At 45.2% G+C, this 24,391-nt stretch overlaps 1 protein-coding gene across 3 annotated transcripts in view; it reads right to left on the bottom strand.

Annotated features, from left to right (window-relative positions):
- LOC140493403 (proline-rich protein 5-like) overlaps positions 1–24,391 on the bottom strand; it is a 133,701-nt gene that overhangs the window by 74,059 nt on the left and 35,251 nt on the right. For 2 of the 3 annotated variants that reach the window (XM_072591800.1, XM_072591798.1), the window contains exons 2-3: positions 20,303–20,581; positions 3,425–3,505 (exon numbers count right to left, since the gene is read on the bottom strand). In XM_072591800.1, the coding sequence (XP_072447901.1) occupies positions 3,425–3,505; positions 20,303–20,421 (200 nt within the window). In that variant the 5' untranslated portion in view covers positions 20,422–20,581. Of the gene's footprint in view, positions 1–3,424; positions 3,506–20,302; positions 20,582–21,812; positions 22,081–24,391 lie in introns of those variants that run through there. The other variant, XM_072591799.1, reaches the window with a different exon arrangement.

Raw genomic sequence — 24,391 nt, 5'->3', positions numbered from 1 at the left:
GGAGGGGGTGGGGGAGGGCTGGTCAGGAGAGAGATATGGACCAGGCCGTGGATCGAGAAATGGGAAGCAGGGACAACCTAGGTATCATTTATCGCCCCACATCTTGGCCTGGCCCTGTCGGTGAGTAAGCTTCACCTGCAGGTGTGATGGGGGCACTGACAACCAGCCTCAGATCCCAAGGTTCACCTGAACAGGTAATGCCCCCATGTGTGATGTGCTGTTCCCATCTAGGACTGAGGCAGGCAGCAGTCAAGAACGCTTGATTCACTATACCTCCTGGTTCATGGCCAACCTTTCTGCCCATCGAGGTGGGATTTTCATGCCTCAGTTGGGTGTAGGAACAGAGGCTGGGTGTTAAGTCGTGGATGGGGCACAATTCTGTGATTCCTACCCTCATAGTGTAGGATTTTCATGGCCTGGGTATAAAGGTGCACCTGGCAAAGCCAGCATCTGACAATGCCAACTTTGCTGACTTCATTGTGTGACTGGGTAGTTTGGACCCCTCTGTCATGGCATCGGGCCAGTTGACCAACCTGCTTTAAAGAGACCCCAACCCATCGGATTCTTGTGAGCTGGTGAGGGACAGGATGGAATCGGGTCAACCCCCTCAGGTAGGACCAAAGCAACCATGAAGACAGGTGGATAGCCAGGCCAGGCCATAGGCCCACTCACTCTTCTACCTCCCCCCTTCTCTGCCAACAGCACGAAAAGCATCAGTATCTACCCCTCTCCCAGTTCCGAAGGAGGGCAACTGGACTCGTAGCATTAACTCTGTTTCTCTGTCCTCAAGATGTTGCCGGACCTGTTGAGTTTCTCCAGCACTCTGTTTTCATTTCAGATTTCCAGCATCTGCAGTATTTTGTTTACATCTCAATCCTGAGCTGAGTTTTTATTCCTTCGTGGCAATTTACTTCAGACTATAAGACCATGTCAGTACAACTGTAGACCTTCAGTGATACAAAAATATCTTACGTTCTATTCCTGAAAACCAAAGCTACCTCAATTCTTCAATATAGTCTTCAGTTTCTCCAACAACTCTGACCATTCTAGGTCCAGTTCCTTTGAAAGCAACATTGTTAATGGGCCACATTGTACTGTGGTTTTTTTTGGTATCTGTATCACACTGGAGCAGAGGCCATGCCTTATATGTACCTACATGGTTGATCTTGACAACCCCTCTGACATCGGCCTAGCACATCAGTCTTCAGCCTAGCAAGCCAGTCAGTTCTCTCAAACTGTTACAGTGAATAACAAAATGGGAGATTGCAAGGAAGAGCTCCAATCAACATCGCTGTAGCTTTACATACACAGGTGGGCAATCTCAGGTTCCTTTGCCCATCGTAGGATTTGAATCCCCTTCCAACTAGGCTTTCTGATCGATGAGAACCCCTTAGACACAGTGCTGCAGATACAAGCCAACCCTCAGCCCACATGCAGAGAGGTTCTATTCAGATAATGGCTCCAGCACAAAGGATTCAGCATAGTCTGATTTGCTATCGCCAGTCAATGGGGGCAAAGAAATGACACGACCTGCCATTGGCTACTGCAGTCACGAGGCTGACCACTCAATACAAAGTTAAAAATCACACAACACCAGGTTATAATCCAACAGGTTTATTTGGACGGTTGTAGTTACTACCTGATGAAGGAGCAGTGCTCCGAAAGCTAGTGCTTCCAAATAAACCTGTTGGACTATAACCTGGTGTTGGATGATTTTTAACTTTGTCCACCCCAGTCTAACATCGGCTCTTCCACATCACTCAGTACAAGAGTACTAGAACCTGACCAATGTTACCACAATGAGGAGGGAACAGATAATTCAAACATTTTTTCCATTGGTGTTGTTACCACATCAGGCTGAAACAGCATAATCATTGTGAACTGATCGTGTTGTCTGGTCTGGATTCTCCATGGAAATGTACAGCATTGGTTAACTGGTCACTCCTGGCTGCATCATGTGTGAAATACTCACAGGGTTAACTCTCAGACATCCCGAGCACCAGGAAAAAGGTCTGATGTGGCTGTCTGATGTTTGATATGAATCACTAGAGAAGGTGGGTTGGGGGTTGAAATCAAAGCAACTTTGCTGGTGATGGGCTCGGACAGGTCAGTCTGACTCCTACCAGTTGGAGGATTGTATCGGCCAAATCTGAGGCCTACTGTGGGGTGAGAGGGCTCAGATTACCTCAGGCCAGCAACCAGATCCAGAGAGATTTAATCTGAATTAAGACAGGGTCGGGGCTGGAACATGAGGTTTTGTTTGTGGTCCTTCAGTAGAAGTTTTGATTTCTAGTGCATTGCAATGACTTTCTGTGTTTGTTGGCGGGTGTTGAGGTTAGATTGTGGACGGATTAAAATCAGACAGACTGACCAAGGTATTGTGTCATCTGGACCAGCTTGGAGGTTTTGTATTGCAGCATTCAGAAGTTTACTTTAACAATTAAGTTTCTGCTTAAACCAAACCTTGTGTCTGTCTGATTTTGTTCTTTACAAGATTCTAAAGTCCAAGAACAATTCAGACATAGGAACAAAGGAATTAGGAGCAAATCAGCCCTTCTAGATCATTCCACCATTTAACATGATCCTGGCTGACCATATCCTAGCCTCAACTCCACTCTCCTGCCTGCTCCCCATAGCCCCATAGTTTCATCAGAAACACATCTATTTCTTTCTTTAATCCCCCTCCACTATACTCTGGGTCAGTGAGTCCCACGGATTCACAACCCTCTAAGAGAAATAGTTTTTCCATATCTCTGTTTTGATCCTACCTCCTCTCACTCTATATCCACGCTCTCTTGTCTGAGACTGTTTTGCAAGGGGGAGTGATTGTTCAACACCTGTCTTCTCAATCCCCTTTCGTATTTTACATGACTCTGCCAGACACCCCCCCCCCCCCCGAACTCCAGCCAGTACAAACCCTAGATACTCAACTGCATTTCATGCAATTGCCCTTTCATTCCTGGAACCAATCTGGTGAACTCCCTCTGACCTGCCTCCAGTGCCACCACCTCAAGTAAGGAGACCAAAGCCAGACACAGTACTTCAGGTGTGGTCTCACCAACACCTCATATAATTACAGTAAACGCTACTTTCATAATTCAGTGTTTTTGCAATAAATGCCAGGATTCCATTTGCCTTTCTTATTATATGATGCAATGGGAACAGCTTAGAGAATAACCCTGAGAGAGTGAGTGATGGTCACTGACTTGCCCTCCTTTGTAATACTTTTTTTCACTTTTGAATGACTGATTAGGCCACTTTGGAGGGCAGTTAACAATAAATTGTATCAATCAGAGACTGGAATCACACACAGACCAGTTTGGTTACAGACTGATCTTCTTCTGAAGGGGTTGTGATCCCAGTTCTACATGCATTGTTAAGTATTAATCAGTTCACTTCCTTCAACCGTATCTGGGATTTTTACCTTATGTTTTCATTCAGAGAGAACAGCTCATTGTCTTGCAAGCTTCCTCCTTGGAACACGCGGATCACTGCCTTGTGGACGCTGAGGGGGGAAACAATGAAAATCCAAAAATGAGACACGTTTCATGAAAAAAAAACAAAAAATACAATGAACTGACAAAGTGATAAAGTTGCAGCAGGTGGCCTCAGCTTCTGCTGCAGCCTGTGTTATAGGCCAGTTGAAGTTGCTGCTGGCAACTTGTGGCAATAATTACATTAAATGCCTCCACTTTAACTCTCAACAGGCATTCAGTTAAGCTGCTCAGTGCAGTGGCGTTTGCTTCGCAATATAATGCAATAACAACAAAAATAAGCATACAATCCAGTCTGTGTGTAAGTCTGAGACATTAATGTGCACAATGTTGGTACTAAATTTCAAGACATTTGTCTCAACAGGACCCCCAATCTTCGTGGCATATATGATATGAGCTAACATATAGGGAAGCAGTCATATCATGTTTTACTGGCTGTGGTGTTTTACCCTATGGAAGTGTGTCATCGTCGTGAACTTTTATAAATATCCTTCTTTTTCCTGGGCAACTCATTTGCGAGGAATATTCTTACATGAAGGGTTCTCCTTCTCAACTCTCCCCTTGTCTGAGGCATGGTGACCCTCAGGTTAAACCACCACCAGTCGTCCCTCTCTGATGAGAGAGCAGTCTCCCATGGTCCTCTGGGAGTATGGCAACTTTGCATTTATTGAAAAGACCACTGATGTAGTGTGCCCACTATTTGCTTGTTATGTCTGCCTCCCCAAACAAACACGCTGGGTTTGAGTGGCGTTATCATTCACTGCTCGGTTTGCCATGTTCCTGTGCTTCCTGCCACCAACCGAAGCATTGGAAACTAGACATTGTTGAGATCGCTTCCGGAAATTTCAGAGAGGCGGGTCGGATGTAAAGGAGCAGAAATGGGGAGGGGAGCATAAGAAAGGGGCACAGAGACAGAACAGGCAAAATACATGCAATTAGATGAGGGAGAAGCACAATAGCTGTCCCAAGCATCCTTTACGACAGGTATATTTTCCTGTTAATGACCAAGTCAATACTGTTAAAAATATTACTTACTATTTAGAAACATTACTCACAGGATTTAGGCAACACTGATATTTATATACCCGCCTCTTGTCACTCTTTTTCCATTCCAACCAATGGAAATGCCACATCACAAGGCAGTTAAGAATCAACCATATCCAAGAAGGACTGGAGTCACGTGTAAGTCAACTGGGTGGGTGATCCCTTCTATTGGAGCATACAGTTACACCTCTGAGACGTGTGTGTGCCAGGAGTGCAGGGTTGTGGACAAAGAATATCACGCCTGGATTTCTCATAGAAGTTACAGCAGAGAAGGCCATTCAGCCCCACAGTGTCCAATGCTGGTCATCAATACCGTTAGCACTGGGTTCTTTCAGTTCTTGGGACTGCCTGTCGGGGGAACAGACTAAACAATGGCATGCAAGCTGAAGAATTGACTGTGGAGATGCGGGCAGGGGACAGACAGAGAAGGGATTGCAGCTCTCCTGTAATAACAGCCCCCAATCCAGCGGTCACACAAACAGCAGCACCCACCTCCTCCCAATTCATCCTCCCTGCAGTCATGGCTGAGGTGGGAGAAGGAGAAGATGAAATTCCATTCTTACAAACTAGCTCGGTGGGGCAGCGATGGTCTCGACAGCAGCGAGTGGGCCCAGTGCCAATTCCTGACTCTTGCAGCGGATGGTGTGGCACCTGGTGGCATCGGTACTGGCAAGGTACAGCCGGGTGGAGGGGAGATGATGCTGAAGACTGGCGATTCTCATTCAACTGGCACAGCCAGACTTCAGTGACCACTGGGATTCAAGACAGCCCATAAACCGACAGCCACGCTCAGACACCAACTCACCAGGACAAAAGACCCAATAACCATCACGTGCAAGAATAACGTAATTTACAGGATTTCAGGCACAAAACACAATGTAGGACAAACAGGCAGACATCCATGAACACCAACCAGCCACTAAACGCCACGACCAACTGTCCCTAGTAACCTTACACACGGACAACAAAGGACCACAAATTCAACAGGGGCAACACAATGATCATAGGACAAGCCGAAGAGAGGACAGCCAGAGAATTTCTAGAAGCATGACACTCAACACCAACTCCATCAATAAACACATTGGCCTAGATCCCCCTACCGGCCTAGATCCACCTACCGGCCTAGCTCCACCTACCGGCCTAGCTCCACCTACCGGCCTAGCTCCACCTACCGGCCTAGCTCCACCTACCGGCCTAGCTCCACCTACCGGCCTAGCTCCACCTACCGGCCTAGCTCCACCTACCGGCCTAGCTCCACCTACCGGCCTAGATCCACCTAGCGGCCTAGCTCCACCTAGCGGCCTAGCTCCACCTACCGGCCTAGCTCCACCTACCGGCCTAGCTCCCCCTACCGGCCTAGATCCCCCTACCGGCCTAGATCCCCCTACCGGCCTAGATCCACCTACCGGCCTAGCTCCACCTACCGGCCTAGATCCCCATACCGGCCTAGCTCCACCTACCGGCCTAGCTCCACCTACCGGCCTAGCTCCACCTACCGGCCGAGATCCACCTACCGGCCTAGCTCCACCTACCGGCCGAGATCCCTCTACCGGCCGAGATCCACCTACCGGCCTAGATCCACCTACCGGCCTAGATCCACCTACCGGCCTAGCTCCACCTACCGGCCGAGATCCCTCTACCGGCCGAGATCCACCTACCGGCCTAGCTCCACCTACCGGCCTAGATCCACCTACCGGCCTAGATCCACCTACCGGCCTAGATCCACATACCGGCCACTACAATGAACAACCGGAAGCAGCAGGAACAGAACCAAATAAATTCCAGAAGACACAGTATAGAAGTGCTTCACAGGAGGCTCCACAGGACTGAAACTGTCACCCAGACAGGGGACAAAACGTCAGCAAATCAACTTCCCAGCTCAGTGAACATACCCACAGCGAAGGGGTCTCGTGCTTGGCCATGAGACCCATGGTCCATGATGCTGCACTTAACAAGAGGGACTGTAAGATTGAACACTTTCTTCCTTCTTCTGCCTTTATATTCGACAGTTTGCTTTATTTTTCTGTGTTTTAAGATGGTGCCGGAGAGTAGCGACACCGTACAATATTGACACTGTCTTTTGTGACAAAATACACATGGCAATAAGTAAAGCAAATGGAAATTTCGAATGAAACCTCATCAAAAAAAAATCTTTCCTCAGGCAAAACATAGTGATAGGCCGAAGGAAAGGTCTGGAGCAGAGAACAAGGAGGATAATCCTCCATCTGAAGTAATTTTAAAATTCTGCCGAGCAACATGCGGACTGTGCTAACCCATGGTGACATAAAGTGTAGAATGTCGATTCTAAGCTACATGAGGATCTCCTGGTTATCAAGAATAGTGTAGCAGAGGGAGGGGAAATTGAAAGGTGCACTTGTTGAAGCGGCCTAGTATAGCCGTTGTATACTGACTTGTTGCTCATTGTCATTAGCCTGAAAAAGACCAGGGGAGTGAGGTTGGGATGTAGGAAATTCAGAGCTGGTGAGCACAAGATAGTAGAGGAGGAGAAGCCAGAAGTAAGCAGTACTGACGATTAAAATCTATTTTAATAAAGCCTGTTCCCAAAGCACAGCAGGAACTTTACCTAGCTGCATTGTGCCTGATCTGGGAGTGTTTCATGTGGCTGTGCAGATTAGATTAGATTCCCTACAGTGTGGAAACAGGCCCTTTAGCCCAACCAGTCCACACCGACCCTCCGAAGAGTAACTCACCCAGAACCATTTCCCTCTGACTGATGTACCTAACACTACGGGCAATTTAGCGTGGCCAATTCACCTAACCTGCACATCTTTGGACTATGGGAGGAATCCGGAGCACCTGGAGGAAACCCACACAGACACAGGGAGAATGTGCAAACTCCACACAGACAGTCACCCAAGGCTGGGATTGAACCTGGGACCCAAGTGCTATGAGGCAGCAGTGCTAACCACTGAGCCACCGTGTCGCCCTACCTTTACTCCGCATTAAACCCATGTTATAAACACATTTGGGAATCTTATATGAGGTAATGTTGTGAGACCTGTGCCTAATTGCAAAAAAAAAGTACACCCTAATGTGAATGGAAGGGTCAGTGAGCTCTTCACAACGGGGAGAACCTGCCTTGGATGGTCAAACTCTCACCTGTTGAGTCAGAAGGCTGTGAGTTCAAACCACACCTTGAAAACTTGACCACAATCTCAGCTGACTAAGTACAGCTTTGAGGCAGCACAACATTGTCAGGCAGCATCTGTCTGTTGTGTTTTGACATTAATAAGGTTCCATTGCCAAATGTGAAGAATGGCCTGGTGTCTTAGCCAACCTTCCTCTTTCAACCTTGAGAGTTGAATTAGTTATGGATTAGTTGTGTTTAATTGTTTGTGCGAGGGCACTGACTGGGCTTTCACCTGAGGCCTACTCAATGGGCACAGCCTGAGCTGAGCTTGTCGTAATGTGCAACTCTGTGAATAAATATTTTAAAAGTGTGCAAAGACTGGCACCAGAGCTAGCCTCCATCAACCGGTAAGGAATCTGCCATCCCTACCTGGTCTGGCCTACATGTGACGCCAGACCCACAGCAATGTGGTTGACACTTAACTGCCCTCTGGGCAACTCGGGATGGGTAATTAATGCTGGCCTGGACAGTGACACCCACATCCTGTGAATCAATTTTAAAAACTGGCTTTCGCAGAATCATCATAGAATTATAGAATCCCTACAGTGTGGAAACAGACCATTTGACCCAACAGGTCCACACCGATCCTCTGAAGAGTATCCCACCCCGACCTATTTCCCTACCCTATTACCCTACATTTCCCCTGACTAATGCGCCAAGCCTACACATTCCTGGACCCAATTTAGCATAGCCAATTCACCTAACCTGCACATCTTTGGACTGTGGGAGGAAACCGGAGCACCCGGAGGAAACCCATGTAGACAGGGGAAGAATGTGAAAACTCCACACAGTCAGTCACCCAAGTCTCTCTGGAATAGAATATTTTGTCAAAGTATAAAGGTGGTCGAAAAATGCGTGTTGGAAGGTAGCAAAAGAATAGGAGTTGGGGTGTCATGCTAAAGTTGTACAGGATGTTGGTGAGGCCTCTTCTGGAGTACTGTGTCCAGTCCTGGTCGCCCTGTTATAGAAAGGATTTACTGAGCTGGAGAGGTCTCAGAAAAGATTTGTCAGCAAGTTGCCGGGAATGGAGCGGTTGAGTTAAGGGGAGAGGCTGGATAGGTTGGGACTTTATTCACTGGAGTTTAGGAGGTCGAGGGTGACCTTATGGAGGTTTATAAAATCATGAGGGGCACGGATAGGGTGAATGGCAGGTGTCTTCTTCTTAGGGCAGTAGATTTCAAGACTAGGGGGCTTACCTTTAAGGTGAGAGGAGAAAGATTTAAAAAGTCATGAGGGGCAACTTTTTTTTTACACAAAGTGGTTCGTGTGTGGAATGAACTTTGAGGAAGTGGTGGATGGGGGTTCAGTTACAATGTTTAAAAGACATTTGGATAAGTTCCTGAATAGGTCATGTTTGGAGGGATATGGGCCGGGGCAGGCAGGTGGGACTCGTTTCGTTTGGGGACATGGTCAGCATGGACTGGTTGGGCCAAAGGGTCTGTTTTCACTCTATGATGCAAACTAAGGACATAAACAATAATCTTAGTTATTACGGAACACGGCAGAAAACAAGTGCAAAAGCCTAACTTCTGAAATTCTCCAAGTGTAAACCATATAACCAATGGAAGCTAATCTGTTAAATGCTTATTTGTATGAGGCATGGCCAGACTTTGAAAAGAACAGATGGCCATTCCCTGGAGAATTATATCATGGATTTTCATAGACTGTAAAGAAGGTTGACCACACAGTCAATTCAGGTGTCCCTGGGTCAGTCGTTCTGTTTAGGTTGGAGGATTGTGTGCCAAGGTGTTTCATTGGGGCAGGGTCTGATGGCAATTCAATTCCAGGAGAAGGATCCTTCGGAACTGTAGCCTTGAAACCATTCTTGGCAAAACAATCATTTCCTTCACAGTTGATGGAACAAATTCAACATTCCGCAAGGATGAACGCACTTGGAGCAGGTCAGGCTATTACAGTGCAAGACAAAACTGGAACAACACTAATAACCAAGTGATTCCACGGCGTGGCCAGGAGACAGTTAATAGCTACTTCAGGAAGCACCATTTTGGCAATGAATTGCCAAACCAGAGTTGCAAGGTCCTCAAACCAACTCACTACATGTCGGGAATTTGGAAGTAATGATGAATCCAAACAAATTATACTGGTCACAAAAGGTCTTTGTCCTGGGATGAACATGTTAATTGTTGGCTATTGAATCATGCAATGCTTGACAATGCTGGACAGTTCGACACTATGTGGAACAGGTCTGTTAGAAAAGTTACCTTGATTCACGAAGTAGTGAGGATATATGTGAAGTGAAGAATTTAGTTTGATGGTGCCAACAATTTGCGATCACCAGTGTGAGAGTTGTAGCTGGAATAGGCCATGTTAAAAACAGTAATGGGGTGTCGATAGGTAGATATTTATGAGCTTATTGAGTAAAGCTTCATGAGAAAAGCAGAATCAAAACATGATATGCAGTACAACAAGGCAATTATTTTTGGTAAGTCAACGGATCCGCAGTTTATTTAGTCAAGACATTATTGTAACCTAGCAAGTTTTGAGATTTGTAGCTCAGGTTGAGGTTTTGGATGTAGGTTTGCTCGCTGAGCTAGAAGGTTCATTTCCATTTACTAGGTAACATCTTCAGTGGGCCTCAGGCAAAGCAATGCTGAAAATTCCTGCTTTCTATTTATATGTTTGGGTATAAATAGTGAGCAAACCTACATTATTGTATCCTTTTAACAAAACCTGGTGGTTCTCCTTAAAGTATTACGCATGTATCAGGCAATAAAATTCAGAGAGAAAAGAATTTTAAAGTTACATCGTATCACGACCAGGGATAGCAAGCCAAACCAAATCAGCCTTACTATCACTGGATTCACAATGCAGTGAAATTAAAATACTCAATGACCTTTTGGTCCTAACCTGACTGTATAAACTCCTGAACACAACACAAAAAATGAACAATTTATCATTAATACTGTAAATTTTGCAGAAAAAGCTAAAAAAAAGTCAATTTAATTAATATCTATGATTTGAATCCAATTTTCTTTGATCATAACCCTTATACACACTCACAGGCAGTCTGACAAACACAGTTAAGAAAAATTAAAAGAATTGTAATTTGCCAGTTCAACTAAACGGTTTCAAACAATGGATGCCAAGCTTTCATGCAATCCTTAATCAATGAGTTATGCACAGACATGTAGCTGTTTATCTAATTTCCAAGTCACTGGTGAATGTGAACAACTTCAGTAGACTTCCCCAATTAGTTGCTTATTTCCTCTAGACCACCTGATGAAGGAGCAACGCTCCGAAAGCCAATGCTTCCAATTAAACCTGTTGGATTATAACCTGGTGTTGTGTGACTTTTAACTTTGTACACTCCAGTCTGATAGCGGCATTGCCATATTATTCCTCTAGACTGCCATTCTTTTCTCTGAACAGTCTACAATTCTTTGACTGAACAGAAAACTCAAGAGAGAGTAACCACTCTACTCCAGAATCTGGTTTCCAGCATCTGCAGTCATTGTTTTTACCTAGTAAAAATCTAGCCAGTCCCAAAGCTTCCAAAATCGCTATGCAGCCTGCTAAATCCAATCAGAACCATTTTCTTTATTAAAACCAACATTCTGTGTGGCTGGCTGGTTAGCATTAGTACTCTCCTGACTGACTCACTCACTCAAAGTCCAGCCAGCAGGTCAAAGCAACACATGGTGTCGAACTGTCCACTGTGTTCCTTAGATTAAGTCACTTAAATAATCTTCCATGCCGGTCACCAACAGCAAACACCAAATTTTCTTCGTGTCCATTTTTTTGAAAGCATGTAGCTGTTCAAGCTTCAAACGGACCCTCATTTCGAGTCTCAGTTCCACGAAAGAAAAAAAATACAAAAATCTTTCTATAATTTACTCACCCAACAAGTCACTGCCACGTGGTACTGTAAATCTAATGGACACATCACTTTAACTAGGGATCATGCAAAGATATCACATCAGATGCTTGGAAGATACAGTCCCTATCGGTTAATCTATGAACAGAATCCCAAATGTGGGTTTTGTGATAGCCCTAGTCTAGAATGCATTTCAATCATTTACTTTTTCTGCATATTTGAATAATTTAGGTTTGGGTAGCCAGGCTTCCATCAAGGCCAGAGAAAATTTGGGAGAACACAAAAATAAGGCCATTTTTAAGCCAGCATTTAATTTAAAGTTTGCCGTATTACAAACGAGTGGGTCACAGAGAATGGAAAGGCCCTGGTAAGGTAATAAATGGTGGTGGTTAGATGATGTATGGCAATCAAATTATTATTACTATTGACTCCTCATGACTGAGTAGCATTAATGTTAAATCCTTGCACCCTTAACAAGGTGCCTTGTACTGCCAATGCCTTGCATTTGTGTCCAGAGGTGCAGAATAGAGTATGTGACAGGCCAGAGAGCAATCATGGCAGACAGAACACAGCTATCATCTCCAAAGGCCACTGCCCAGTTTGGTGACACTTATCCTTGAGGGGTCTAGTGAACAAAGGGATGCAACATCCGTGGGGATTGCAGAACAAGTTACTGGAGAGCTGAAGTGTTGGTTAACTGTTTAGGATGATGGCCAAGAGGTCTGTGAACTGGTAGTATTAGAACACTGAGTTGGGACATTAAGTGCGGCTGTACAGGTCATTGGTTAGGCCACATTTGGAGTACTGTGTACAATTCTGTTCTCCTTCCTGTACAAAAGATGTTGTGAAACTTGAAAGGGTGCAGAAAAGTTTTACAAGGATGTTGCCAGGGTTGGAGGGTTTGAGCTACAGGGAGAGGCTGAACAGGCTGGGGCTGTTTTCCCTGGAGTGTCGGAGGCTGAGGGGTGACCTTATAGAGGTTTATAAAATCATGAGGGGTATGGATAGGGTAAATAGACAAAGTCATTTTTCCTAGGGTCGGGGAGTCTAAAACTAGAGGGCATAGGTTTAGGGTGAGAGGGGAAAGATTTAAAAGGCACCTGAGGGGTAACTTTTTCACACAGAGGGTGGTGCATGTATGAAATGAGCTACCAGAGGAAGTGGTAGAGGCTGGTACAATTACAGCATTTCAAAGGCATCTGGATGGGTCTATGAATAGATTGAAAGAGGTATGGGTCAAGTACTGGCAAAGGGACGAGGTCAGATTGGGATGCCTGGTCAGTGTGGATGAGTTGGACCAAAGGGTCTGTTTCTGTGCTGTATGACAGGTGTGAAAGATTGGAAAGTAAGAAAATGTGCTACAAGTGCTGATAGTGGACCCAAAACAGACTGTTATCGAAAAACAAGAATGCTCTGCCCCAGAGGGCAGTGGAGGCCCAGTCTCTGGATTCATTTAAGAAAGAGTTGGATAGAGCTCTCAAGGATTGTGGAATCAAGGGTTATGGAGATAAGGCAGGAACAGGATACTGATTAAGGATGATCAGCCATGATCATGTTGAATGGTGGTGCAGGTTCGAAGGGCAGAATGGCCTACTCCTGCACCTATTGTCTATTGTCTATGTGCCAGGAAAAGATGCCATGATAATAATGAGTTAAAAATCACACAACACCAGGTTATAGTCCAACAGGTTTATTTGGAAGCACTAGCTTTTGGAGCACCGCTCCTTCATCGGGTGGTTATGGAGTGTAATTTTCCTGCATCACCTGATGAAGGAGCAGCGCTCTGAAAGCTACTGCTTCCAAATAAACCTGTTGGACTATAACCTGGTGTTGTGTGATTTTTCACTTTGTACACCTCAGTCCATCTCTGAATCATGATAGTAATGGAAGGAGACCTCACAGTTGTATGTCTCACAGTTAGTACATCTCCTTGTGTTATGTCACCGTCAATATACCTTTATAAGACGTGCTTATGATCTCAGTGTACCATAACATGAGACCTGACAACATCAAGGCCCCAGACACCATTTTACCGAGGTCTAGTTGAAATACGACACTCTGCGAAAAGGATGCTGTTCTTTGTTATCTCATAGATTAGTACTGGACTGTGCCATAAAGAATGTAATATATGTATATAAAGGTAAATCACAGAGGACTCATGAGAGGTATATGACCTGTGGTCGTTTTAACTACATCTCAGGTGAGAGATGAGAAAGTGAGACCTTCACAAGTCACCTGTGTCTGTATATATGAATATATATAGTTAGCTGTAATAAACAACAGGGAGCAGGTTCTTCAATAACACAATATCCATTCTCCAATGGAGAAAGTGAGAACTGCAGATGCTGGAGATCAGAGTCAAAAAATTCCTCCGCCTTCACCGCATCTGCTCCCAGGAGGACCAATTCCACCACAGGAGATCCCAGATCGCTTCCTTCTTCAAGGACTGCAATTTCCCCTCCCACGTGGTTAATGATGCCCCCCAGTGCATCTCCTCCACATCCTGCAGCTCGTCCCCTGAACCCCACATCTCTAATTGCAACAAGGACAGAACCCCACCCCCACCCCCTTTCCTCACCTTCCACCCCACCAACCCCTCTGGATACATCGCATCATCCTCCACCTTTTCCGCCACCTGCACTCAGACCCCGACACCAAGATAAATTTCCCTCCCCACCCCATCAGCGTTCTACAGAGACTATTCCTTCTACGACTCCCTCCTTAGGTCCATGCCCCTCACCAATCCACCCTCCACTCCCAGCACCTTCCCTTGGCACTGCAAGAAGTGTAAAACTTGCACCCACACCTCCCCCCTCAGCTCCATCCAAGGCCCCAAAGGATACTTCCACATCCGACAGAGATTTTCCTGTACCTCCAAACACGTCATCTACTGTATCCGTTGCTCTTGATGTGATCTCCACTCCCTCAGGGAGACAGGACACCAACTTGCAGAACGTTTCAGTGAACATCTCTGGGACACACGCACTAAACAACCCCATCACCCTGTGGCCGAACACTTCAACTCCGGCTCCCACTCCGCCAAGGACATGCAAGTCCTGGGCCTCCTCTACCGCCAAACCCTAACCATCCAATGCCTGGAGGAAGATGCCTCATCGTCTGCCTTGGGACCCTCCAACCACATGGGATCAATGTTGATTTCAACAGTTTCCTCATCTCCCCTCCCCACACCTTGTCCCAGATCAACCGTCCAATTCAGCACCACCCTCATGAACTGACCTACCTGTCTATCTTCCTTCCCACCTATCTGATCCACTCCCCTCTCCAACCTATCACCATCACCCCTATCTTCAGCCATCCATCCCATTCCCAGCTACCTTACCCCCAGCTCCACCCCCTACCATCTATCTCTCAGCCCCCTTGGGCCACCCCCACATTCCTGATGAAGGGTTTATGCTCGAAGTGTCGACTCTCCTGCTCTTCAGATACTGTCTGACTGGCTGTGTTTTTCCAGCGCCACACATTTTGACACCATTCTCCAATGGTTTTGGAGAATGTATGGTATGTACTACCAAATGATCATCAAGTGTCATGCAACAAAACACACTGGCTTGTTGTATTCTCCTGCAATTCTGAAGTAGAGGGGATTCCCAAACTCAGCACAATGTATGCTCGGAAGGTAAGTGTGAATGACGTAGCTCAGCAACCAATTGTCTCATCATTCCAAGACACAGCACATTCTGTTTTAAAGATAGGGGAGAAGGGAAATAAGTAGATGACGAGACAAATAGAGAACTAACATGACTGTATGTCAGAAATAAAAATCACAAATACATGGATAACAGCAAAGGTTTCTAAAATATGCAACAATAAAGTCCTGATGAAGGGCTTATGCTCCAAACATCGACTCTCCTGCTCCTCAGATGCTGCCTGACCTGCTGTGCTTTTCCAGCACCACACTCTCGACTCTGGTCTCCAGCATCTGCAGTCCTCACTTTCTCCAAGAAGAAAGTCCTGACTCTTCACAGTTCGACATTGTAAAGGAACAGGACACAGCTCAGGGCATTGGGGGATTATACAGTCACACACAAAAGGAGCAAGGAAGAAATCTCTGACGATGATGATTGTGTGGTGATGTTGAGTGACAGAAACCAGCAGAAAAACAACTAAGTTGTTAAACAAGACCAACAGAGAACAACGTGCACCTCTCCAGATGGGCATAATCACCACCCTCCTAAACATTGCACTGAACTTTGAAATGTTAGTTTTATAAACTTTGTTTTATGTATTTGTATAATTGTTGAACTGATAATGTGTGTGCATGTACAACCATTTATACTTATTTGGGATACATTTCATAGAATTCCTACAAGGCACAAATAGGCCATTTGGTCCAACAAGTCCACACTGACCCTTTGAAGAGAAACAATCCAGACCCATTACCCTACCCTGTATTTACCCCTGACTAATGCACCCAGCGTACACACTCCTGGGCACAATGGGCAATTTAGCATGGCCAAATCACCTGCCCTGCACACCTTTGGACTGTGGGAGGAAACCAGAGCAAACCCACACAGACACGGGGAGAATGTGCAAACTTCACACAGAGTTCGATTCCGCCCGAGGCTGGAATCGAACCTGGGTCCCTGGCGCTGCGAGGCAGCAGTGCTAACTGCTGAACCACTGTGGCATTTCACCTTGGAAAAGTGGTAATGTATACATTTAAGAGACTGCCTATAGTACCATGTGATCTGAAGGTCTCATACACCATCTTACTTAGCAATCACATGAAGCATGACATACTACAGGAAGCATGGTGCTCTCTGTAATCAAATAGCCCAGACACAATGTACCTGAATAACATAACATCGGTTGGATAAGTTTGCTTTATATTATAAGGGTTACAACAAGCACTGTTGACAAAGCACTGTGGGAGGCAAATTCACACTGACTCTGAGTGCAATGGAAGCTTGTGGCTTGCATAGATTAGACTATGATATAAAAGCTTCAGAACCATCTCAGAATAGAAACAGCAGTAGACATTTTCATGATTGAGCAGCTTTGAAGGCCACCAAATGAACTTGTCGATAAAGTATCGCGAGGGAACTAGGGGGAGTTTGGAGCTTGTTTTGAGATACAAGATAAGCAGATTTGTCACAAAGGTGATTTACACAGAAATGTCTTGCAGACTTAAGTCCCCATGTTCAGGTCACCCCTGGAAGAGGAAACCAGTCAGCTTTAGTGAAGTATCACATGTTGACATTCCTGCTGGATATTAGAATGAAGCTAATTTCTTAATCAATTCTAACACACTCTTAACATCTCACCTTCTCAAGGGCGGTTAGGGTCACACAACCAATGCTGGATGCTTACATCCCATGAATGGAAAGGGATAAGAAAGAAAAGGTTTAGCTTGGGAAGAATGTTTTTAAAATGTTATTAAAAATACTGAAACACTGGCTATTGAGGATCTAGTGGCTGTATGATTTTGATCTGTCAAATATTTGAAGTGAACTGCTGGAGAACTGATGTACTGTTGACAGCAAAGCCATTAAATGTTATGTAGATAACTATCTATTGTGAGATAAAGCATACACTGTGAAAAGTGAGAACAAAGGTTATAGATTAACCCTTGGGCCTTGAAACAAACAGTGGAGAGAAAGGACTACAACTAAATGGTTGGAGATGTGGGTTGAATTGAATCGCATCTATGAAGAAATTATTAGGTGTCATCTCACAAAGTAATGCAAAAGACAGAGCTTTCTGATCTAATCTGTTTTGAAATTTTGGTTGTTCACATTAACTCCAAGTTTTCTTTAAAGGGAAGACAGGGATTTGTTTAATTCAACACAGGAAATCACTTGAACCCCAGCGAAATAAAGAGAGTGGAACTGTTGGGTTAGGAAGCGCATGTTTGAAATTTGCAACTCTGAATGAATATGTAAAGATTGGCTCCAGTTCCATCCTTCACAAGCTGGCTTTTTAAGAATGGGATCTTGCAGTGCACAAAACAGCCAATGTATTGGTCCATGACATAGCTGGCTGAGCTACTGTGAACTGTTTTAAGATATTTCTGAGGAAGGGTGCTATCTGAATGCAAGTTATTTCTTAGCACAGCAGATCCCTCTTCTCAATCACCGTTTATACGCAGATTTCCAACAATAATCAGGAGTGGGAATTTGGTCAGTTTTCACTTCTTTATCCACGTTTCGGACTCTGAGTTTGTCAATCCTCACTAAGAGCTGGGCTCTATGGAAGATAGGGCTCCCCACTAACGTGCGAACAGACTGAATTACCAAACATACTTTTAAAAGTCTGTCTCATATAAAAGTCGACCTCCTATGTTTGACCAGTGTATCTCATGTAAAAGTCCTACACAGACGGCAAATTAACATCTGTGAATCATTATCCCGTACATAAATGTTACGATGACGAAATGAATTTTTCTTTGCGTGCTATTATGGGTTTTGATGTACAGTTCACACCAATTTGGTGTGAAAGTTTAAGACGCATCAGGTCAGAGTCAGGTGACAATCTCCCTTTGCATGCAGCTCAGCTGAACTCAGTTCCCCTGTCACACTTGTGGAATACAATCATAGACCTCATTGAGGTTTTGGAAGTCTTTCATCATTTTGTGTAAAAGTGCCCTGCGGGAAAATCAAAAAATATACAGCAGTGTTTAAACTGAAAGTCACAGAGAAGCTGAGTATTGTGTAGCAGCAAGAGCACTTTGTGTTTCAGAGAAACTTGAGAAAGATATTGAACAATCTTCAGGAAATGGAAAATTCGTTGGTCCTGAAGCCATGCGAATCCTTGCATGAAATGAATCAAAGCAGCGTGGAATTTCAGATTTCAAGGCTGGATGGTGCATAAGGTTCAAGCTTTATTCATTTAAGAGATCAATTGGGTTTCTGCTAATGACACAGTATTGCGGACTGGAGCAAGAATTTCAGTCCCTCAAAGGTAGGATCGATGTAATAGTCGACCCCATAAGCATATCCTTAAAAATAGTTTAAAGTGTTTGACTTTTACCCGAGTATATACGGTATGTTGACTTTCATACAGAGCACCAGATTCAGTCAGCCAGGAACTTTGCCCAGTGTCACACACGTCATGTTGTCCCTTGATTTCTCAGAAACCCAGCACAGCTTTTATTTTGCACAGCCTTTGCCAACGTTTTCAGTTGCACGTAGTGATGCAAACCATCAGCCACAGCGATTGTCATAAGAGGGCACAAAGGTTCTGCTGTGTGACAGGGTGAGGAGGCTCTTCTGCGACAGGAAGGACCGCTGAAATGGTCGCCCAATCTTCATGGCCTTTGCCCCACCCTGCTCCCTCCATTATTAGACATCCTCCTTTCTTCGGAGGGAAAGGAGAAAGGAGCGTTGAATATTCGGATCATGAGAAGTATTGTCACCAGGGGCTTGGAACGTCACCATTCTGCCTGAACGTCAGCATCGAAAGTTCCCAGTCTGTCTCCTTCCACAAAACGTAACCATGCCAACCATTCCTGACCAATCTCTGTGGATGATTGCCAGTTTAGAGTGAGGGAGCTTGGTGCTGTAGACTCGTGCTCTCAATGAGATGAATAGTGAATGATGATTTAGCCAGGACTTCAATGGCCATCTGCTTGGGTTTAAAGTAAAAGACTTCAGTCCGTGAGGGGAACAGAGATAGAAACTTGGAGCAGGAGGAATTTGTTTGGCCCATTGAACCTTCTGGGTCATTCAATACGTTCCTGACTTCTCCTCATCTCATCACCACATTCCTGCTTCTTCTCCATGGCCCCTGAAGCCTTGAGATCTGTGAATGTACCAATCAATTTCTTGAATATTCTCAGAGGCCCAGCCTTCCCAACCTTCTCCTGGAGGAGAATCCACCCTCAAGTAGGGAATATTTCCTCATCTCAGTTTGAAATGGCCTGCTCCATATCCTGAGACAATAACACCTGGTTCTGGACTTCCAAATCAAAGGAAATATCCTGTACACATCTATTCAGTGCTGCATTCCCTCAGTGGTAGGTATATCCCTCTCTGAGGTACGGAGATCAAAACTGCATGCAATCCTCCCAGTGCAATCTCACCAAGGCTCTGTACAATTGGTGGAAGACAGTGCTATAACTCAAATCCTTTTACAATGAAGGTCAATGTAGCCTTTGCCTTCCTAATTGCTTGCTGCACCAGCCTGTTTATCTTAATCAAGAACTTTCCTTGCACATCCACATTTCCCAAGATATCACCATTTATATGGAGACTCTGGGCTGTTTTCCCTGGAGCCTCAGAACCTTATAGAGGTTTATAACATCATGGATAAGGTGAATAGACATTATGTTTTCCCCAGCGTCGGTGGAGACCAGAACTAGAGGGGCATAGGTTTAGGGTGAGAGGGGAAACATTTAAAAGGGACCTAAGGGGCAACTTTTTCACGCAGAGGGTGATACGTGTATGGAATGAGCTGCCAGAGGAAGTGATGGAGGCTGGTACAATTGCAACATTTAAAAGGCATTTGGATGGGTATATGAATAGGAAGGGTTTAGAGGGATATGGGCCAAGTGCTGGCAAATGAAACTAGATTAGGTTAGGATATCTGGTCAGCATGGACAGTTGGACTGAAGGGTCTTGTTTGCATGCTGTACATCTCTATGACTCTATGCCTATGACTCTAAATCACTCCCTTCCTTTCTGTTTTTAAACAATGCAGTGCCAATGCAGTCAACCTACTTAGTTCTCGAGCTGCAGTGCATTTGATTAGGAATCGATTTACAACTCCGCTGCCTTATTTCACAGGCCCTTTGCCACTACCAAACGCCAGTATTCCTACCTGTTCCAGGCTCGGTTGGAACCCAGCAGTGCTGCCTGCCTGGCAGCCTGGAAGCGGGGTAGGTCACTGAGCACCGGGGAGCTCAGGAAGCGAGGTCTGGGTCTGCGGAAAGAACCCATCCTCCTGTCAGCACCACCATGGGAGAGGGGCCCCAGATCTCTGTCGACCCCCCACTGTCGAGACGGAAAGGCGCCTCCAGGTCTTCGGTTTCTTTAAGGAGTTGGCATGAACTGATCTCCTGGCTCCTTCTGCCCAATGGAGGCAAAACGACAATGGGATCTGCAGGGAAATAAAAAGGGGGGGTGGGGGGGAAGGAAATTATTGTTAATTAAATGCCATGAGGCAACCATTTAAGAAAGAAATTCCAAATGCTCCAACAGGAACTCGCACGGCCTTCATTCAGGGAACAGGCCCGTGCCCAACCGTGGGAATGCACATCGATGGTGGATGAACCACACCCTCTCTCAGCCACTGGCAGCGTTTGGAATCAAAATCGGTTCAGGTCACAATGCAGAGGTTTTGATAAATTCTCAAGGCTGACACTTGTGTTCAATGGTTGAAGGGGTGCCATACTGTTGGAGATGCCATCCTCAACTGACATTGAATGGAGAGGCCCCCATCTGACCCCTCAGACAGGGGTTAACAATCCCATACCACGGTTTTGAAGACAACCCCGTGGAGTCCTGATTCACAGATATTCCTCTGACAGAAATGACAGTCCCATCACTTCATTTTTCGGGATTCAAATTGCGGGAAGTTGTGAGGTACCAATTAGCTGCCTTGTTTAATACATTACAAGGAGTGGCTACATTTGACAAGAGTATTTAACTGCTCATAAGTCTTCTGTGGCTGTGAAAGATGTGGCATATAGATATGCGTTTGAACAGTGTTTTACACAACACAGGGCACTTCAGAGTTGTGTACAGCTAATGTAAACCTTCCTTTCTTACTGTATTGAAATATTGTTTACAAAATAACAGAAAGACGCTTTCAGCTCCAGGCTGGTGACTTCCTGGAGAAAAAAGTGCTTCACCAACACATCCTGACAGCATAGTCTCACAAAGCTCTTGTCACAAAACCTCCCCAGAGTTTTCAGCCAAGAATACAAGAATTACTTTAAACTCCCAAGAGTCAATGCTTAGTCCATGATGTTATTTTAATCTCAATAAGGCTGCAAATAACCGAACCTTATGGAAAGTTTAGGGTGTGAGAGTTCATTTGATGTAGACTGGATTTTGGAGCAAGGGTTCCAATAGTCTATTAGACTGGGAGGGTTTCCTGGTGTCAGCGTGAATTGGCCAGGGAATCAACACCTCTATCCATCACTCCCTTTAAACTGCGTTGGAATGCCCAGAGACAATAGAAGGTGTTTTTTTTTAAACACATGTTCTTTTCCCCAAAAGACAGGAAGTTAGAAAGCATTATTAGGTTATTATTAAGACAAATGCAGCCAGTGCACTTCAACATGCACCCTTCTATATAAGGTGTCACATCCTGTTTCATTACTTACATCAAGTCCCCTGCACAGTGTTTAGTGCTTCTTTGATCTGAGCTCGCTGCAGCACGTAGATAGCAATTGCCCAACACTGTGAGCACAATATTAACACAGATCTTTCTGTCGGGGTTAATTTGTAACCAAGTCCAATATAACACCCTTGTACGTTGCAGCAAAGCCATGCTCTGAAAGGTTATTTTAAAATTCTGGTGCTGGTGCGGTTGTTTTTCTAACACGATACTGAGCAGCCCTTCTACAAAGGCAACTCATTTACATGAGAATGGGCATCAACAGAGCACACAAAGAGATCCTCTTCTGGCCTCTCAGATGCCACCGGACTGAGTTCACCCAGAAAGCAAAACATGGAAGTGACAGGGAAAGAGGGAGGATGGGTTCCAGCAGTTGTAAACCAATCAAATTCAGGGACACAGGTGGAAAGGCTAACCTAACAGGAGGTTCGCACAAACACACAGACATACAGACAGACAGATATAGACACACACACACACATACAGACAGACAGATACACAAACACACAGATACACACACGCACACGCACACAGACACACACACACGCACACAGACACACAGACACGCACACAGACACACACACACACATGCACACACACACATACAGACAGACAGATACACAAACACACAGATACACACACAGATACAGACAGACAGATATGCACACACACACCCTCACACAGACACACACACACGCACACAGACACACACACACAGATACACAAACACACATGCACACAGACACACACACACACACAGATACACAAACACACAGATACACACACAGATACAGACAGACAGATATGCACACACGCACACTCACACAGACACACACACACGCACACAGACACACACACATACAGACAGATACACAAACACACATGCACACAGACACACACACACACATACAGACAGACAGATACACAAACACACAGATACACACACAGATACAGACAGACAGATATACACACACGCACACAGACACACACAAAGCAGTAGATGTGATTTATGTGGACTTCAGTAAGGTGTTCAACAAGGTTCCCCATGGGAGACTGGTTAGCAAGGTTAGCTCTCAGGGAATACAGGGAGAACTAGCCATTTGGATACAGAACTGGCTCAAAGGTAGAAGACAGAGGGTGGTGGTGATGGAGGGTTGTTTTTCAGACTGGAGGCCTGTGACCAGTGGTGTAACACAAGGATCGGTGCTGGGCCCTCTACTTTTTGTCATTTACATAAATGATTTGGATGCAAGCATAAGAGGTACAGTTAGTAAGTTTGCAGATGACACCAAAATTGGAGGTGTAGTGGACAGCGAAGAGGGTTACCTCCGATTACAACAGGATCTGGACCAGATGGGCCAATGGGCTGAGAAGTGGCAGATGGAGTTTAATTGAGATAAATGTGAGGTACTGCATTTTGGGAAAGCAAATCTAAGCAGGACTTATACACTTAATGGTAAGGTCCTAGGGAGTGTTGCTGAACAAAGAGACCTTGGAGTGCAGGTTCATAGCTCCTTGAAAGTGGAACATAGAACATAGAAAAATACAGCACAGTACAGGCCCTTTGGCCCTCGATGTTACGCCGATCCAAGCCCACCTAACCTACACTAGCCCAATAACCTCCATATGCCTATCCAATGCCCGCTTAAATACCCATAAAGAGGGAGAGTCCACCACTGCTACTGGCAGGGCATTCCATGAACTTACGACTTGCTGAGTAAAGAATCTACCCCTAACATCTGTCCTATACCTACCACCCCTTAATTTGAAGCTATGCCCCCTCGTAATAGCTGACTCCATACGTGGAAAAAGGTTCTCATGGTCAACCCTATCTAACCCCCTAATCATCTTGTACACCTCTATCAAGTCACCCCTAAACCTTCTTTTCTCCAAAGAAAACAACCCCAAGTGCCTCAGCCTTTCCTCATACGATCTTCCTACCATACCAGGCAACATCCTGGTAAACCTCCTCTGCACCCGTTCCAGTGCCTCCACATCCTTCCTATAGTATGGCGACCAAAACTGCACACAATACTCCAGATGCGGCCGCACCAGAGTCTTATACAACTGCAACATGACCTCAGGCCTCCGGAACTCAATTCCTCTACCAATAAAAGCCAGTACGCCATATGCCTTCTTCACCGCACTATTTACCTGGGTGGCAACTTTCAGAGATCTGTGTACATGGACACCAAGATCCCTCTGCTCATCCACTCTACCAAGTAGCCTACCATTAGCCCAGTAATCCATCTTCTTGTTACTCCTACCAAAATGAATCACCTCACACTTACCCACATTGAACTCCATTTGCCACCTTTCTGCCCAGCTCTGCAGCTTATCTATATGGAGTCGCAGGTAGATAGGATAGTGAAGAAGGCGTTTCGTATGCTTTCCTTTATTGGTCAGAGAATTGAGTACAGGAGTTGGGAGATCATGTTGCAGCTGTACAGGACACTGGTTAGGCCACTGTTGGAATATTGCGTGCAATTCTGGTCTCCTTCCTATCGGAAAGATGTTGTGAAACTTGAAAGGGTTCAGAAAAGATTTACAAGGATGTTGCCAGGG

Source organism: Chiloscyllium punctatum, chromosome 22 (genome assembly GCF_047496795.1).
Source record: "Chiloscyllium punctatum isolate Juve2018m chromosome 22, sChiPun1.3, whole genome shotgun sequence".
Classification (NCBI taxonomy): domain Eukaryota; kingdom Metazoa; phylum Chordata; class Chondrichthyes; order Orectolobiformes; family Hemiscylliidae; genus Chiloscyllium; species Chiloscyllium punctatum.
Note: the sequence above shows the minus strand (reverse complement) of the source record. Positions and strands in the feature narration are given on the sequence as shown.